At 41.6% G+C, this 16,656-nt stretch overlaps 1 protein-coding gene across 1 annotated transcript; it reads right to left on the reverse strand.

Moving 5' to 3' along the window:
• Window positions 1-3,747: 3,747 nt before the first annotated feature.
• Window positions 3,748-7,761, reverse strand: LOC146964185 (adhesion G protein-coupled receptor G5-like). Its single transcript, XM_085767117.1, has 10 exons — window positions 7,611-7,761; window positions 7,375-7,506; window positions 7,155-7,265; window positions 7,023-7,062; window positions 6,811-6,914; window positions 6,594-6,721; window positions 5,476-5,741; window positions 5,299-5,389; window positions 4,923-5,218; window positions 3,748-4,826 (listed from the first exon to the last, which is right to left on the reverse strand). The coding sequence occupies exons 1-10, from the start codon at window positions 7,758-7,760 to the stop codon at window positions 4,726-4,728; spliced, it is 1,419 nt and encodes a 472-aa protein (XP_085623243.1). The 5' UTR covers window position 7,761; the 3' UTR covers window positions 3,748-4,725.
• Window positions 7,762-16,656: the final 8,895 nt, after the last annotated feature.

Raw genomic sequence — 16,656 nt, forward strand, 5'->3', positions numbered from 1 at the left:
TTGAACTTACAGATCCTGTAAAGCAAATTCACAGATTTGTTTACAGAGTGTATATTACAGAACTGTTACTGAACACGTGTTAATTAACTCATCAATTATCACAAGGCTTTATAACAATAAGCATAACACATCATAAAGCATTTTATAATGGCTTATAAGGTATTATAATAGAGTTACAGTATAATGCTCTATAATTTATGTTGCTTATTGTTATAAAGCCTCATGATAATTTATGAGTGTTTATAATGATAGTTAGACATGTTTTAAGCCAATTATAACACATTATAACTATATTTAAAATGCATTATCAACGTGGGCATTGTCAACGAGTTACTAACAATTATAAAGTATTGTTATACCTGACCTTATGAGTCATGATAAAATGCTTTATATTGCAGTGTTTTATGATTATTGTTATAAAGCATTATGATCATTTATGAGTGTTTATAACTATAGTTATACAGTGCTGTAACTGCATTATAACTCATTATGGTTATAATGCGTTCTAGAGATAGGCGTCAAATAAAGTGGTACCACATTCTTTGCTCATATAACTTAATGTTAAATGAAAAAAAAAAGACAAAACTGGGCTCATGCTTTGGCACCATATGGAACTGTAGATACTAATAACACCTGCAGCCACTGCACGCAAACCAAGGGCTCATTTATTACCTGGGCTGATTTTGTAATTCTGCAGCATTAAACCAGCGGGTGAATCAGTCCCTGTGGTAAACTCTCCATCATTGTGGGAAGGCCTGCACCATTTGTGTGAAGCAAATACCACAACTTCATCAAGTGTGAATTTTAAAGGCTAAACAGCAGCCAAGTCAATAGCAAGCAAACTAGGCGCAGTATGAGTGAATCCAGACGGCTTTAGCTTTTTAACCATAAGCTTTCATGTCTCTTAAGTGCGGGACCAAACTGGTAGTTATGAGGTCTGTTTAAAGCCTGCATGAATGAGGAAATACTTCAGAGTGAGACGCAGCACTAAGGATAATATAATGCCATGCAAAGTGGAATCTAATGCACAAATTGCTATTGAGAGATTAATCACGTGTTATAAATTTTAGTTGCTGAAAACTGTTTTTATTTATTCAGCTGGAGTTAAGGCTCCTTGGCAACTGTGAAATACAACTTTTCCTGCTGCCATTGAAGGGAACTTTGCACGTGGTTTGATTCCAACAGTGAATAATAACAAACATAATAAACTCCCATCTGTTTTTGATTATTATTTGTCCTCATGACGAGGTTCGTTTTTGTGCTTTTGCATTCAAATCGTGCAACAATGCAACACCGTTTTAAATGTCAGTTACATGGTGGAGTGATTGTGATGAATCTGGAGATGCTGGATGGATAGATGTGGATGTGTGTGAGACTTCTTCAGTCTTCCCGACTGCACCGGCCCTCTGCCTCACATGGGTAAGTGATGAGGAGCCGCTGAGGTCACAGGGGGACAAAGAGAACCCCATTACGTGACATGAGGGGGAATGAGCCTTCCTGCTGGTGTGCATGACGTGCGAAGGCGAGACAGGGGAACTGCAGGGAGGAGAACCTTGAGATGCAGAGGTTGCAACAGGTCACGCCCTCAGACACCTCCCCCTGCCTTCCCCTTTCCCCCTATCACGACCCCTCCGCTCTCACTGCATCATCTCTCCGCCCGATGAAAGATGTTGATGAGCAGCAAAGACGGAGCTTGAACCGACTTCCAGGAGTCGGGCGAGACAGTTCATCTCAGTCAAGTGCAGTGAACGCATCTGCAGCCATCTGCCCCCCCCCCCCCCTCCACTCCTGAAATACAACAAGGCGGTGTGTTGTTTGGAGAGTTTCCCAAGTCACAGCCAATAACCTGAAAGCACCTTGGATCTTTTACGCCCATTTACTCCCTGTTTTCCTGTTGGAAGAGGCCTCATTTTTCGCTCCCTTAAAAAAGGTAACACAGCCTCTCTGACACGCCGCAAACGCCTGTTATAAATCTGCACCTTTAACTGTTGGTCCTCAAATCTATCAGTCTGACTGTTGAGTCTATGGGGCCACATCGTGACATGCAAGGAGGTGGGGGGGTTGAAGGGGGTGGGGGGGCTCACAGGTGCCCCTGTGCTTAGACTTATGGCCGGTGCTCCCCCACTCTGTAGTCACGCAAGCGCTGCCCCAAGCCTGGACCTCAGCCTGATTTTACTGCAGTCGGCACGGGAAACCAGACTCTACAAAGGCCCCGGGTCCACATCAATTTCACGAGCAAAGTTACTAGGAAATAAATCATTTTGAGGATTTATGAAAAAGGAGACGAGAGAAGGGGGTGCAAGGAAGTGTGCTGCCCTGACCTAAAAAAAAAACATGGATGCTTGAAATTAAGTCTAGTTCTAGTTATTCTGTCGGTAGGAGAGGTTAAATACCGATCCACGTGTTGGCTCCATGTTGATAAAAGCCATTTATATAGATCACTGCTCATTATTATTAAATAAATAAAACATCCAGGTGCATGTGGAGTTCTATTTTACTAATCATATTTCTTCTCGAAAGCCTTGTTTCTCTGAACAAGACCTTAGGCTTTATAGGTCATTTGAGATTGGCAATTTGGCTTTTACAGGGCAGGATTCAGTCCAGACACTATTTAATAAAATACACACAAAAAGCTGATGTCCCTTTTCCTGCACCTTAAATACGCAAATCATTAAAGCAAACCTATTCACACTCTGTGCTGCGGTTAAGAACAGTGTTATTATTGTTATTCCCGTTCTTCTGGAGACTAATGATCCCCCATCAAAAAGAAACTAAACCTTTGAAGAACGATTTATTTGCTCAGGCTGAAGCTGACTTCTTTTTTTTCTTTTTTTTTAAGTATGCACCGACACAAGGAGCATGAGAAAGAGAAATCCACCCGTAATGTTTCCAGCTCCAGCATTCTCCTTTTTCTGCACCTTTACTCCACTGTTACAGTCTTGTGTCTTTTATAACCTGGAGATGCATGTGAATGTGTTTCCTCCCGGCTTCACTTTACATATGGTTTAATACTGAGAGCAATTAAAAGTGTTTTCACGGTTCCCGGCCACTAAAGGAAACACAGCAACACATGTTAAAATTTTACTCTGGCGTCCACATTTTCACCCTGGAAACAGACAGTTTTATGGGATGGCGTGAAAATTGAACATTCTTCACGCTTCTCATTTTGAAATCATTTAGATTGACACACTTATTAAAATGTTCCCAGAAGCTTCAACATGAGGGCCTCCTTTCAGACATTTCTTTAAGATGTCAGGATTTATGTTTCGATCAAACCACACTCCAAATCATTATCTCTGTGTGGAAGCTGACCGATTTGCGACTTGGTAAATTAACGAATAAAGAGCAATGACTGTTGATCTTTGCCTCGCATAAATTCATGTGCTTGGCCTTTCACATCTCTAGCTCTCAAGCCATCATTTACCACAGTGCTCTGATTTGTAATCGCAGCCTGTGTAGTAACCTCAGTTTACAGATTAAATCTCGGCTGTGGCTTGCACTGGGAGCTCGAAAGCGTACAGACACACTCAGGTACATGTATAATAAAGAAGCCCGCTGTGCTCTGCATGAAAGGCCTTTTTTTGGGGGGAGGTGGGGGGCAACACAAATCAGACGTGTATGGCAGTAATTACCCCAGTTTTTGGCTGGCACGCTGTGGTCATTTAGAAGATTAATCAGACATAGATAAGTAAACAGGCTTGGCCTACACGCCCAGAGTTCCGCATAAGGAAAGACTAGTCTGGTATAAACTTAAGACACCATAACTTAGAGGTTTTATTGCACAAAAACACATATTTCTGCAAGGAACAATTATTACCACATTTCATTAAAATAAAACCCTTAACAAGCCGCAGACTAAGCTAAAAAACAAAGATATAATAGCAGATTTGTAATGAACTCTGCAACAGAAAACATCTGATCACAATCTTATCAGGTATGAAGATATTCCCAGTGATTCCTTCCATGATATACAGATTCCCACTAGATACACTGAACTATAAATACTAATTATATGCAGTCATTTTTCAGAGAGTAGTTTTAACATAGTGGCATAAACCTCAGGCTTCTTATCACTATTGGTAGTCATGAGCTCATTTCTTGTGAGCCAGTTAAGGCTCCCCGCACGGTGGATACTGCTCTCTGTAGGCACACGGTAATTATCTGCAGGCACGCAAAGTGCGAGCCGACCAGCTCAGCCCCCAGCGCTGCACAGTATGTGAGAGACAAGACTTCCCTTCACCCTGTGTTTCCTCTGCGTTCTTGCCATCCTCAGTCCTTATGACAACCACATCAATCATAAGAGGCCGATGTTTTTTCTTCCTAAACATTTAGACTGCATTCCAGCATATGACTAAAGCTTTGATTTAAGAGCGCTGCATGTGATATATTCTGAGTGAATCACAACCTTCAAATTCCAAGCAGAGGAACTTGAGTCATCAGCAACAAATGACTTCCAGTAGACCTCTCCATCTCCTCCGTCAGTAATAGCCTCATTTCTGTTTTTGTTTTCTCAATGAATTCTCAATGAGTTTTTCTATAGTATAACTCCAGGTCAGACTAGTCACACACGCACACACAAGTCTTTTTATGAAGAGACAAGAACAGTGAGAAACTTCAGGCTCTATTGACTATATGAAATAAAATGCTGCCCTCTTGTGTCAAATTTATCTCAGGCATGGAATAGTTACTGTTTCTGTTTCAACATGCCTTTATAATACAGACACCTTATTGATAAGGAGATGTTAAAACTGTGTCTGATGACGAGGCACCTTTTTCATCTGCATCTGTCTTGGTGGAATTGTAATAGTAGATGAAGAGGAAGAAACCTGCAAAACAAACGCATTGGCAGTGTTACAAACATTGTGTTATTATTATTATTATTAAATAAGACTGAAACCGTCGTGGTAAAGTAGTGAGTCTACCCTGAAAGGAATTGAGGATGGTGAAGATGTAGTAGGAGGCCAGGAGCAGAGGTCCGTGGCTGAAGAAGGCAAAGGCCCAGGTGATGCCGAGCATGAGCAGCAGGCCGAGGATGGAGAAAGAGTTTGTCTTGATGGAGCTCTGTCTCTTAGCCGTGGCTGAAACCGTGTCTGCTGTGGGCTTCAACAGAACAATCTGCCGCACAGTTATAATGAAGATGATGAAGGTGAAGATGAACACCACACCATAATAACCTATATTCAACCATCGGTGGATGATGTCATCAGAAATCCAGCACCTGAAAACGAGGAATTAAATCATCATTATTCTTTTGAATGATGTGAATAGAAGATGTCTTATAAGACTGAAGTTGCTTACATTGTTGCTGTATTCCCATCATCAGTGTAAATGGCCATGAAATCATATTGTCTGGTGGCGAGTAGAGCGGCCACCACTACGGCTGGTGTGACTAGAGAGAAAGACAATTGTATGTTATATATTATGCTTGTGGTTATCCAAACAAGTTGCATTTTTGGTTGAGTTCTCTTGACTTACCCCATCCAGCGACGAGGAGTTTTACCATGTAGTATTTGATTTGTGTTGGGACCAGCCACAGATTCAAATACAAGTTCAGAGCCTCAACGAAAAACCAGCTAAAGGTAGCCAGCATGGAGTAGTGCATCGCTGCTGCCATCACCACACATGCGCTGTAGCTCCCGAGGTTGGCAATGGTCTCATTTATCAGGAAGGACAAGTTCAGGTTGAACATGGCGACGAAGAGGTTCATCAGGAGTCGAGTCGACTGGCTTGCTCTCCGCTTTCTGTGGAGCGTGTCAGGTTTTGTCAGGGAAAGCCTTCAATGCACCACATTTAAGTGACAAACCGCCCTGCCGCCACCCTACCTGAGGGTGGCAACCGCCATTCTGACATCCCACCAGTCTGATTATGCCTCTAATTGTCTAAATGGCAACACTTCATTTTCCTTCAAATGTCCCATCATTCGACAATTCTTGCCTTGACTATATCATTAACATGTCTAGTCTGGCAACGAGCGGTAGACCTCGGCTCAATCCAGGGGGCGGGATGAAGGCTGTCTTTCAAACTGCCTCTGCACCAATAGGGTAGCGCTACGACCAATCAGAGCAAAGAGCAGGATGACGTTAGCCTGACAAGCCAATTAAAATGTATGTTGTCATCGCATTAAGCCCGCCCAACGACTCTCTAAACAGATAGAGCGCTGTGATTGGTGAACACAAACGGTGTTCGAGACTCAAAAAGTTCCTATGGCTCGTTTCTAGACCCACCTACGGAGCAAATACATTTGCTGCCGCTAGGATGCGTCTAGATTTCTAGGCTATTAATAGCGTACTTTTCCCCAAAACATTTTTGCACAGGTTCGGCTTAGGCAATGATTAAAGGAGTTGGTTAAGTTTAGTAAAAAAAGACCAGATAGAGGCTAGACAGGCCAGATTGACACTTCTACAAGAAGTAGAGAATCCAGATAAGTAGGAGGGAGTCACCTGTTGAGTAACGCACATTTCCTTATATTGAAAGCCTTGTCGGAATGGTGGGACGATGGCATGTTGAAATAGCGGTATGTCGGATTGGTGGGATGTTTAAATGGTGGGATGTCGGATTGGTGCGATGTCGGTTTGACAGCATGTAACCCCTACCTGAATAGACAATGCATGAAGATAGCCACCGCCAAGAAAAACATTGACAGGCCACAGCCGATGGATGTGATGTAGGTCAGAGACTTGAAATCAGCAGTGCTTATGTTGTGTCCAGATGTAGGAGGCGACTGATTTATAACAAAAAAAATAAAAATAAAAATGTGTCAGAAAATGTGAGCGGCAGTTACCAATATAGTGGGATTACTGAAGACCTTACCAACAGTATGGCAAAAAATGTGAGATGTGAGCAACGGCAGGTGATGCTGCCATTGATCTCTTCTGTTTCACAGCCATCTGTGATCCAGGGCTGGGTTCTGTTGTCTGTATATATGAAGACAGAAAGTGCTGCTGTACTTTAAAGGTTTTTTTTTTTTTTTGCATTAATAATGAGAACAGTGTGACAGTAAAAGGATATTATTCTTCCTCTACCTTTGCCATCCCATGACCTGCAAGAAGCAACCATTCCTTTCTGTATTAGAATAAAGAGGGATATATCAGTACACTGTCTTTCCATAACCCATTTAAAGATCAGTATGACATCTGTCAACACGTCTCTTTTACCTTATCCACATCACTGTATTGAATGTTGATGTAATGGGAGAGATTGGATATCTCTGCTCCCATGTCAATACCCAATACTTCATTGTTGATGAATTCACTCTTAACATCATCCTGTCAAGATATAGCGTATGGTAGCATTCACAGAGAGCAAAAACATCTCCATGGGAACGTATCATAATCATCAGGGTATGTTGATGTTAAAGATTGACTTTACTTTTACCTGATACATTTCTGGAAAAAGCAGAACTCCAGCGAATGAACCGTTTCTTTCCAGGGCCTTGTCAGCCGCCTCTTTAGGGATGTGCACAGACCGAGGGAAGCCTGACGCCAAATCAGTGGCATTCTCGACAATCTGTGAGGGAAAGAAGGAAAACACATTATCAGAGGAAAACAGGGTAATTTAACCCTAACACTGCTGTGTTTCACTCTTGTATCATAGCTAAGCAGACTGCATACATTCATGTCGCCACTTTTTTTAATGCCACAGTTGATATCCCCAGTATCTTCAGAATTAAGTTTAACCAGAGTCCCTGTGACGTTGCCGGCTGAGATGGTGGCCACGCTGTCTGTCCCCATCTGTTCCAGGACAGAGGAGAGACTGTTCATGATGTCTCTGTGGTGGAAACACAACAAACACATGTCTGAGTCACAGTGACATGACTCCAGATAAGCTAGGACACCATATGAAAAAACATATTTGGACATATACTGTAGATATATTTAATATCAATGTTAACAATACTGATATAACTAAACAATTAAAAATGAAGAAAATACTTTTTTATATTTTCTGTAAAATGTAATTCTAAAAAAAATTAAATTTTTGGTGATGAATAAATTAAAACACAGTCACATTTATTCCCACTTAAAATGGCTAAAATCACACACACAGGTGGATCACGTCAGGTGCACATGATCTGAACATTGGTCCTCAGCTTTTTGAAGGAGTCTTGCCTTATTTATACCTCAGAAATTTGGTTTGGTGTGCTCCTGACTGCTGAGACTGAAAGAGCCGTCTGAGGCCTTCAGAAAGAAGACTGTCGCAGCTTATGAGTCTGGTAAAGTATTTAAAAAGATCTCAAAACTATCTGAAATCAGCATTCCACTGTCCTGAAAATAGTCTACAAATGGAGGACATTGCCAAAATGTCCAGGTTTGGCCATCACCAAAGAACAGACAGCAAGATGCTAAAAGAAGTCCTCAAAAACCCTAAAATGTCATCACGGGACAAATTAGGACATCAGGGGTCCTAATTTTTTCTCGGCTGTATAGAAACCTTTATTTAAGCCAGTTGAGGATAAGGGTAAGCTCTCTTTTTCAGTGACACCCTGATTATAAAATCCATAACACTGATAATTAATTACAAAATTGTAAAAATCGTTAAATTGACAATACAGTCAATAAAACAATCTCCCAGATAACAACACATAGAACAGACAGATTAATAAGTGTCTACAAGGCTCTTAAATATCGCCACAGGGACTAGATGGTTCAATTTGATGGATGGTTCCATCCTGTAATCTATTCCATTTGTTAGGGGCAAAATAGCTGGAGGCTTTCTTTCACGTCTATAATCTAATAAATGATGCTGAGCAGGTGGCTTGCCAATCAAAGCTTTTGTAAATAAAAACAAAAACAATACAACACACAGTGATGGGTTAAAAAAAAAATCACCTGCCATAAAGCGTGACGCACTATGAAACGCTGCATCAGAGGCTTCAGAGTGGTGGGCATGCAAAGGACAAGATATCTCTATAATCAAAAACAGTCACTGCAGCAGTAATTAACAGGCACTTACACTGCGGCCTCTGGGCAAATACCACCGTTAGGGCTGGGCTGCGGTGTCGGGAGAGTAACAGTTTTGTTTGGCTTTATTCCTGGTGACTTGCATGACACACAGCTAATACTGTTGTCAGAATAAAAGGTGAGCTTGTATTGTGTTTCTTGCAGATCTGAATACACACAAAGAGATTGTGTTGAGAGAGATAGAGATAGAAAGAGACATTAGATTTTCACTACCATTTTCTTTGTGCTTTTAATATCTTATAATATAATTTAATAATCATATAATCTAACAGACAAGTGACAATACCTTCGCAAGTTTTTAGGCCATAGGAGGAACCTTTGCCACAAAGCTTTTGGGTTAAGTGAATACTTGGCTTCCTTCCACCTTTATCTACAACATCAATACAAACCATTATTAGACACACAGTCTTTCATAGTTATGATATAGAAATTAAGCTGTGATAGATTTGTGATTTACCCAAATGTAAGCATCTGTGAAGGTGTAGAAGGAAAACTGTAACAGATAAAAATGTGCATAATGCAGCTGGTTGAAAGTAAAAACCAAAACACATTTTGACCAATAGAGGGCAGTATCCCACTGCTCCGTGCAACTGCATCATGTAGTATTTACCTGATGCACAGTTGTCAGTTGACCTGGCAATATGGCCAAGAGGAGATTCACATGTGAAGTTATCTAATTGTCCGGTCATCACCACAACATCTTGCTGAGATAAAGCCTTTTCATCCAAAATGATGATCTTGTCTTCAGGATATATTGTTATATCGCAGTTGAAATCATCACAACAACCTAAAAATACAAAGCAGAACTCACTCACATTTATCAGCGATCAAGAGAAACAGTTGCATGTTCGTCCCTGTTAAGATCCAAGTGTCAATGAGGAATTACCTTCTGTTGTGTTTACCAGCTGGAAACAGACCTTGTTTTCACCGCCCTCGAGAAGTTCTGAAATATGAAGTGAAACCACAGTTTACTTTAAAATCCCTTTCAAATGTTCACTTGAAGACCACTCTGTCTTTCTTACTTACCAGGTACCTGTAGATCTTCCGGCCACTTTTCTGTACTGACAAACAGTATATTTTTCGTTCTGCAGTGATTGCCTGTGAAAGTAATCAAATGCCTGTAGAACAGTTGATTTGATGGGAAATACTGTTTCTGAGTTAACTTTTGTAAAACTTGCTCACCTGACGATGTGTTGATCTCGGGGAACACCCAGTAGAACAGAATTACAGTCCTCACAACAAACATCAAGCCACTATTTCCATCCACTGGTGACATTTTTGTGATGACCGTCTGCAATGCTGAAGCCCTATTTAATTGTATGTGGCTCCTAACCACAGAGCCGTGTACTGACACAGTCCAATCTATCTCGCATCCACCTCAAAGTCACGCTAGTCATGTTACTGGCAAATGTGTCTCTTTTTTTGTACCTGATTTACCTTGCAAATGAAACGCACCCATAGGTATGTCCTTCCTGCCTTCAACGAACAGTAAACAACTGGCACACTGCCAGGGAGGATTGAAAGGCACAGTACACTTATGTTTTTATTCAGAACATTGTTAACCAGCTTTTTTGTTGTTGTTGTTGAGTCTGTTATTTCTCGCAAAGCATTTCTACTGAATGAAATTAAGAAACAGAGAATGCATGGTTCTTTTCCAGTGTTCAAGGATTTTAAGTTATTCATATAAAGTATTCACCTGATAAGATGGATGACAAACAAGCACTAGATATGGATTCATGAGCTGTTTTAACACTTATGCAAATTATTCCACTGGGCAGGTGTGTTTTGACCTTTACATGTTTCTTACTGCGTTGCGGTGCGTGTCAATGGTCGCAGTGTCATTGCCTGTAGTCCCCATAGGATAACTTTCCCTGCCTGTTCATCATCAGAACAACATTTCAGTCTTTTAATACTTCAATCTATAGCTCACCAAAAACTTGCCATCCAACAATAATTAAAGCTGCTTCATAGCAATGTTTGGGGCAGGCAACTTTAGACAATTTTAGGCAATTCTGAGCAACAACAGAATAGGAAAACCACAAGAACATTGACATTACAACGTCCATTTTGCATTAAATGAAGCTTGAACTCACAACCTCTGATACTAAGAATCATCCCCATAACTCATTAAGCCAGTTGGCCAGAGGTGAGACCTGGTATGTGGCTTCAATACGTGTTTTGCTCCATAAGTGAAAATCTGATGTTTTAAAATTCTTTCATTCATTCTTACATTGACTGCAATTATTCACATAAGAGCAGAATTCAAAATGTTTTCAAAAAATCTGTTTTTGAGATTGAAGTCTGATATTTGACAAACTTCATCGACCAAGAACATTGAAAATGCATTTAGCAGGAATTGGCTGGTGTTCACAGTACTGTTTACAATCAAACGTTTTCATGCACTGTAGGCTCAATCTTTCAAATATCAAAAGGCCAGGTGGTATTTTTGTGCAGGACAGTCTGAAGATGCAGTGCAGCAAATTGAGCAGAAATTGTAGGAGGAGTGGAATTTATGAAGTCCATCACTGTAAAACCTTGCTGGGCATGGTTTTTGCATACAAAAACTTTCGGCGAAAGTTGCAAAACTGTAGCACGTACGGGTGATTTATTAGGAATTTTTAAAGATTTATAAAGTTGGACACTTGCTGTCCTCCCTATCCCTGTCCTTTGCATCTGAGCAAATCTGTCATGGGACAGGACCTTTGTGCAAAGTTTTTTCATCCATGGACCGTAGGTTTAAGAAGAAGAAGAAGAAGAAGAAGAAGAAGAAGAAGAAGAAGAAGAAGAAGAAGAAGAAGAAGAAGAAGAAGAATACCTGTTGAACATTTGCATGTTAGCAGTGTCATAGTGAGAGTGCATGTTAAAGCAGAAGTAAGTGATCCGGTCATTTTGGCTAACTTCTTGTCAGCTGATGGAGTTAGCAGTCCCCGCCCTCGTCCCTACGTCACCACATTCACGCGCATCCCTTGGCTTCTCACACAGCCCTTCATGCCGTTCTCTCTCCTCATTGGATAAAGGTTGTAGGATACAAGGAAAGTTTTCTCCTCGGCTTACAGCAGAGCAGAGTGACTGACAGACCCGCGTTTCGGACCAAACAGTCTATGTAAGTGATTGCCGTCGGAAGATATGACTATTTAAGACTTATATTAACACAAATATTCCGCTTACATCAAACATTAAGCTTCAAACACTCAACTCAACTCAAACTTTAGTTACAGATCACTTCAAAAACAACCAAAGTTGACTAAAGTGCTGGACAGATCAACATACGACTATTAACATACAATGAAAATCCTAAGTTAAGTGCAATGAAATACAAATGTGCTATAAGTGAAAGACCAATGTGTCAACTCAACTGACTGCCAGGGAGAAAAAGAACATTTTTAAGGAGGATTTAAAAGCCTCCATAGACTCTGGCAACCGATTGTGCCATGGCAGGCTGTTGCATGACTTTGGAGTTCCTACTTTGTTGCTGAGGATCCATCTTGATGCTGCCTTTGTTCAACAACACCAAAACAAAGTCAGCATGTTCCTACCACAGTGTCTGATTTGTTTAAACGCGTGTGAAATCAGACGTGTGACGTGGAACACACACTCACAGTTGATGGTTGTGGCCTGTACTGTACATTGCTTGGTTAGTGCACTAGTCCTGTGGGATGAGTCTGCAGAGGGGGTGGTGATTGATCAGCTCGTCTTATCTGGTTATGTCTATGTTGTGTTACTCTGTTTCTACATTTTCAAAAAAATTAGATAAGTGTTTCCACGTTTTCTTTTTCTTTCTTTTTTTGGTAAAGGTCTCTGCCAACAATGTCTAAATCTCTTCTTCTTTGTCATGTTTTCATTTTGGCAAACAGCAGGAACGCGTCCCAGCTAACATCTGGCAAGAAGTGGAGCAGACAGCACAGCTGACCACATCATTGTTTAGTGATACATCACAGGTTCATGACATCAGCCGTGCCGTGTCATCAACATTTAAAATGCAAAATAATACAAAAAGAGGAGTCGAGTTATCTTGTAAACCTACTGACACATAATGTTCACAAGGCTGCCCACACACACACACAGACAGACACACACACACACACACACAGATGTAGTTCTCTCTACACACATCTGTGTTCGGATGCCACCAAACTCATATTTGTTTTGTTCACTTATCAACTTGATGGATCAGTGGTGATTTAAAGAAAAAAAAAAAGTTTGATAAGTGTAATGTCAGGCTGGCTCTCCGGTCTGAAACTGAGAAAAGAAAATAAGTTCACCAGTTCAGCTGTTCACTGTGGAGGTACTTGTTTGAACAGATGAATATTCATTTTCAGGGTCATTGCTGAGTTTTGTTCTTTTGCCCCATGCTTGTTGTCTCTGTTTTCCAGTTTGTTACCATGACATGCTCATCTGGATTCACATGCAAATCCTAACGCAAATATGTATCAATTACTGTGAAACAATAGCATGTTTGCAAATCAGTAAACAAATGACTGCCTGTGAGCGTATGGTGGCGCCAGTACTTTTTGCATGTCTTTGCTGATATGAAGTTAAGGGCTTCAAGCAACAGGTCTCTGTCTGTGTTCTTACATTTTTAGGTAAATAAGCTCAGTGGAATAGAATAGAATTAATGAGGTGAAACTGAGGTCTGAAACATGTGTTGATGCTGCCCCCTGCTGAAATTATCATACTATAACTATGTTCCTTGATTTAAAATAAGAAAAGAAAAGAAAACTAACACATTCTTTAGTATTCCTCACCCTTTTTGTGCTTTTTTGTGTAATGTTTTTCTAATTGATAAATAAAATGCAGCTTAAAACATAAGAAACTGTGGATTAAAAAAAACAGTAAAACTGTCCATAAATTAAGGGATGACAAAGCCTTTAGAGGAACAACTTGAGCTCCTCTGTGGTTGTTAACAGGTTGATAATGTCATTACATCCAGCCTGCCAGCCTGCTAAGGCAATTACCACCCCACCAGCAGCACTAAACACATTTATGACCTGATCACAGCCTGGATAGGCCTGGTTTGATTCATTGATGGAGTTTTTATTGACAGTTTGGACTTAACTCACTTTATTGAACATGTGGTCAGCCTGGTGATGTCACCGCTCTCCTCATTGATGACTGCTTCTTGGACCATTAGTTTGTGAATGCTTAATGCGGGCAGGTGAGTGAGCAAGTTTCTCTGGGTATTAAACAACCTCCTGCCCAATTTGTCAGTGTAAAAAGTATTGTGCAACCTGCACAGCCATTAAGCTGGTGATGTTAAGAGATCTGTGTAAAGCTCTTAGCTCAATTCATCAATAAGTCATTCAGTGCGGCCTGCTGTGAGGTCAAAGATAATTAAAGGAGTTTCTAAGCTCTCTGCTGCAGGCTCTTGTTGTTGTTGTTGTGTGCAGGAGTAGTTTTCTTGGTGGTTTGTTGCACCGTGCTGTGGGGATAGAGCCCAGGGCTTGGTGCTGTATGCCAGATGAATATTTGATGGTCCTTAATGGAGTCTTCGCCCTCCTGCCGTAGCTCTGTTTTTCCCACCGCACGCCCCTGGAGCTGTGTGGTCGGCCTCCATTTTGGCGCTTCCCTGGTGACTTTGGTTCGTCTGTTTGGCTGTGCCACAAAACAACTGCTCAGCGGTAGAAGAACACACCGTCAAAGAAGAAGGAAGAGTATGGAGGTGCTCGGCTAACCAACAATCAAAAAGAAAAAGAAGCCATCAACACTCAGTGTCCTTCTAATCACTTTTGAGGAGGAGTTTTGGAAAGCGAAGTGTTCTCACGCTACATTTCACAGCCTTTGCGCCCACGGTGAAATTCTTGGACTGGCGCAAGACGGACAAAAGTGAAAACATTTGCCAAGAATGAAAGTCGGAGGTTTGAAGACAATCAGATACCGTCGTAGTTCCGACCATAAACGGCGATCCGGCGGTGTTCCCATGACCCGCCGGGCAGCGTGCATGAAACCGAAAGTAGGAAATTCTGGGCGAGCCGACCACTAAGACAAAACAATATATTTATTGAAAATGGATTCATTAACTTAACAAGTGTGGGTAACATAGATTAATCCACATTAATGTGAGACTCTTTAAACCAAATACAAACTCCTCGTTGTCCCTTTAAAGGGATAGTTCAAAAATTGAAATTTCACTCATTATCTCCTCCCCCTCATGTGGACTAAGGGCTGGGAGAAGTTTCAGAGTCCTCCGTGCCTTCTCTGAGTTACAGCGGGTCTCCGTGCAGCAGTGCATGTCCATATGACGGTTGCAAATGGATACCACTTTTCTTCGTAAGAAAAAGACACACCAAAAAACATCCAAATACCTCCATAGTGCTCGTATGTAATGTCCGTCCTGTATTGAAGCCCCGAAATGCGAAATTGTTCCGAAAAAAATTAAATAAGTCTATATTTCAAGCTTGTTTGTAGTGGAAGCTCCTCTTCCTGGTCCGTCCAAATCTCACGAGATTTGCGCCGGCCCCTGTAACTCAGAGAAGCCACGGAGGACTCTGAAACTTCTCCCAGCCCTTAGTCGACATGAGGGTGAGTAGATTATGAGTGCAATTTTAATTTTGGGTGAACTATCTAATACCTCACGGGTACAGACAGGCTAATCACACAAACCAGTTTCGACGGTCAGTCTTTGTCAGTGTGTGAAGTATCAGAATGCTGTGTGAGAAATAAGTACCCAGCATTCCCAGCTGCACAGCAGTCTGCCATCAGGCAATTAGGAGCAAAACGCAGAATAGACAGAATTATCACAGAAGACAATGTCTACAAGGCCAATACAAAGAGGACATATTTACAATAAATTACATGATATTAATCAATACTATAAACATCTACAAATATGTAAGATACTCATTATCATTCCTTCTTCTTTGATTATCTTTTTAGAAGAACACACTGTACCATCCTCACCCCAACCCCCCACCCCCCTGAACCTCCACGTGCAGCCGTACCTCCCGCCCCGTGCGTGAACCTGTCGTCGCCAAGGTCAGCAAATCACCTGACGTCCATGACAGACTGAGCCTGACACACGCCGGCCCATCTGGGTACGTGAGTCAATATTTATCTCCACTAGGTATGAAACATTGTCGGCATCAATCCTGTTGAGAAGATTAAGATCTTAACTCTGAGGCTGATATGACCCGGCCTGTCGCTGCAATTTAAAACAGTGACAGTGAGGCAGAGCAGCTATACATTAACTTGGTGACCTCACCCTCCATACGGTGCAATCCATAATTATCTGACATGGAGTCGCCTCCTCCTTATGTTTCACCATCGGCCTGGTGATGTAATTAAATCTTGTAATCAAAGTGTTTGGGGGGTCTTAAGACTTTCACATGGAGGGTGCGAGGAAGAGGAGGAGCATGCTGGAATGTCGGCCCATCAGAGGTCGTGTGTGTGTGTGTGTGTGTTTGGTGTGTGTTCGAGGCACCTGTTTATGCTGCCTATGCATGTTTGAGCTTGTAGACACGCACACACACAATCACAGCTGCCCCTCACTGCTATTTCTGACCTGCTCAGTCATCCAGAGCCGTGACAGGACTGAGGGGGTCGACAGTGAACTTTCTCCTCCGCTAAATAACACAAACACAACTCAACAAGGAAGGCAGGACACATCAAAGCTGATCTTGTCAGAGTGGCTGACTCTTCGTTCACCTCGTGTGTCTGTCACCCTGCACGGCCCAAGACAGATGTGGTGGAGCGCTGAGCT

This window comes from Trachurus japonicus, chromosome 22, assembly GCF_045865225.1.
Source record: "Trachurus japonicus isolate A0001 chromosome 22, Traja_1.0".
Classification (NCBI taxonomy): domain Eukaryota; kingdom Metazoa; phylum Chordata; class Actinopteri; order Carangiformes; family Carangidae; genus Trachurus; species Trachurus japonicus.

Bases quoted from the DNA above. Each gene is read 5' to 3' on its own strand.
- LOC146964185 (XM_085767117.1), bottom strand. From the start codon at position 7,760: ATGAACAGTCTCTCCTCTGTCCTGGAACAGATGGGGACAGACAGCGTG. The intron at 6,915-7,022 runs GTAGAGGAAGAA...TCATATATACAG, and splicing joins CAGGTCATGGGATGGCAAAG to ACAACAGAACCCAGCCCTGG. The intron at 5,390-5,475 runs GTAAGTCAAGAG...CTTTCTCTCTAG, and splicing joins ACTCCTCGTCGCTGGATGGG to TCACACCAGCCGTAGTGGTG.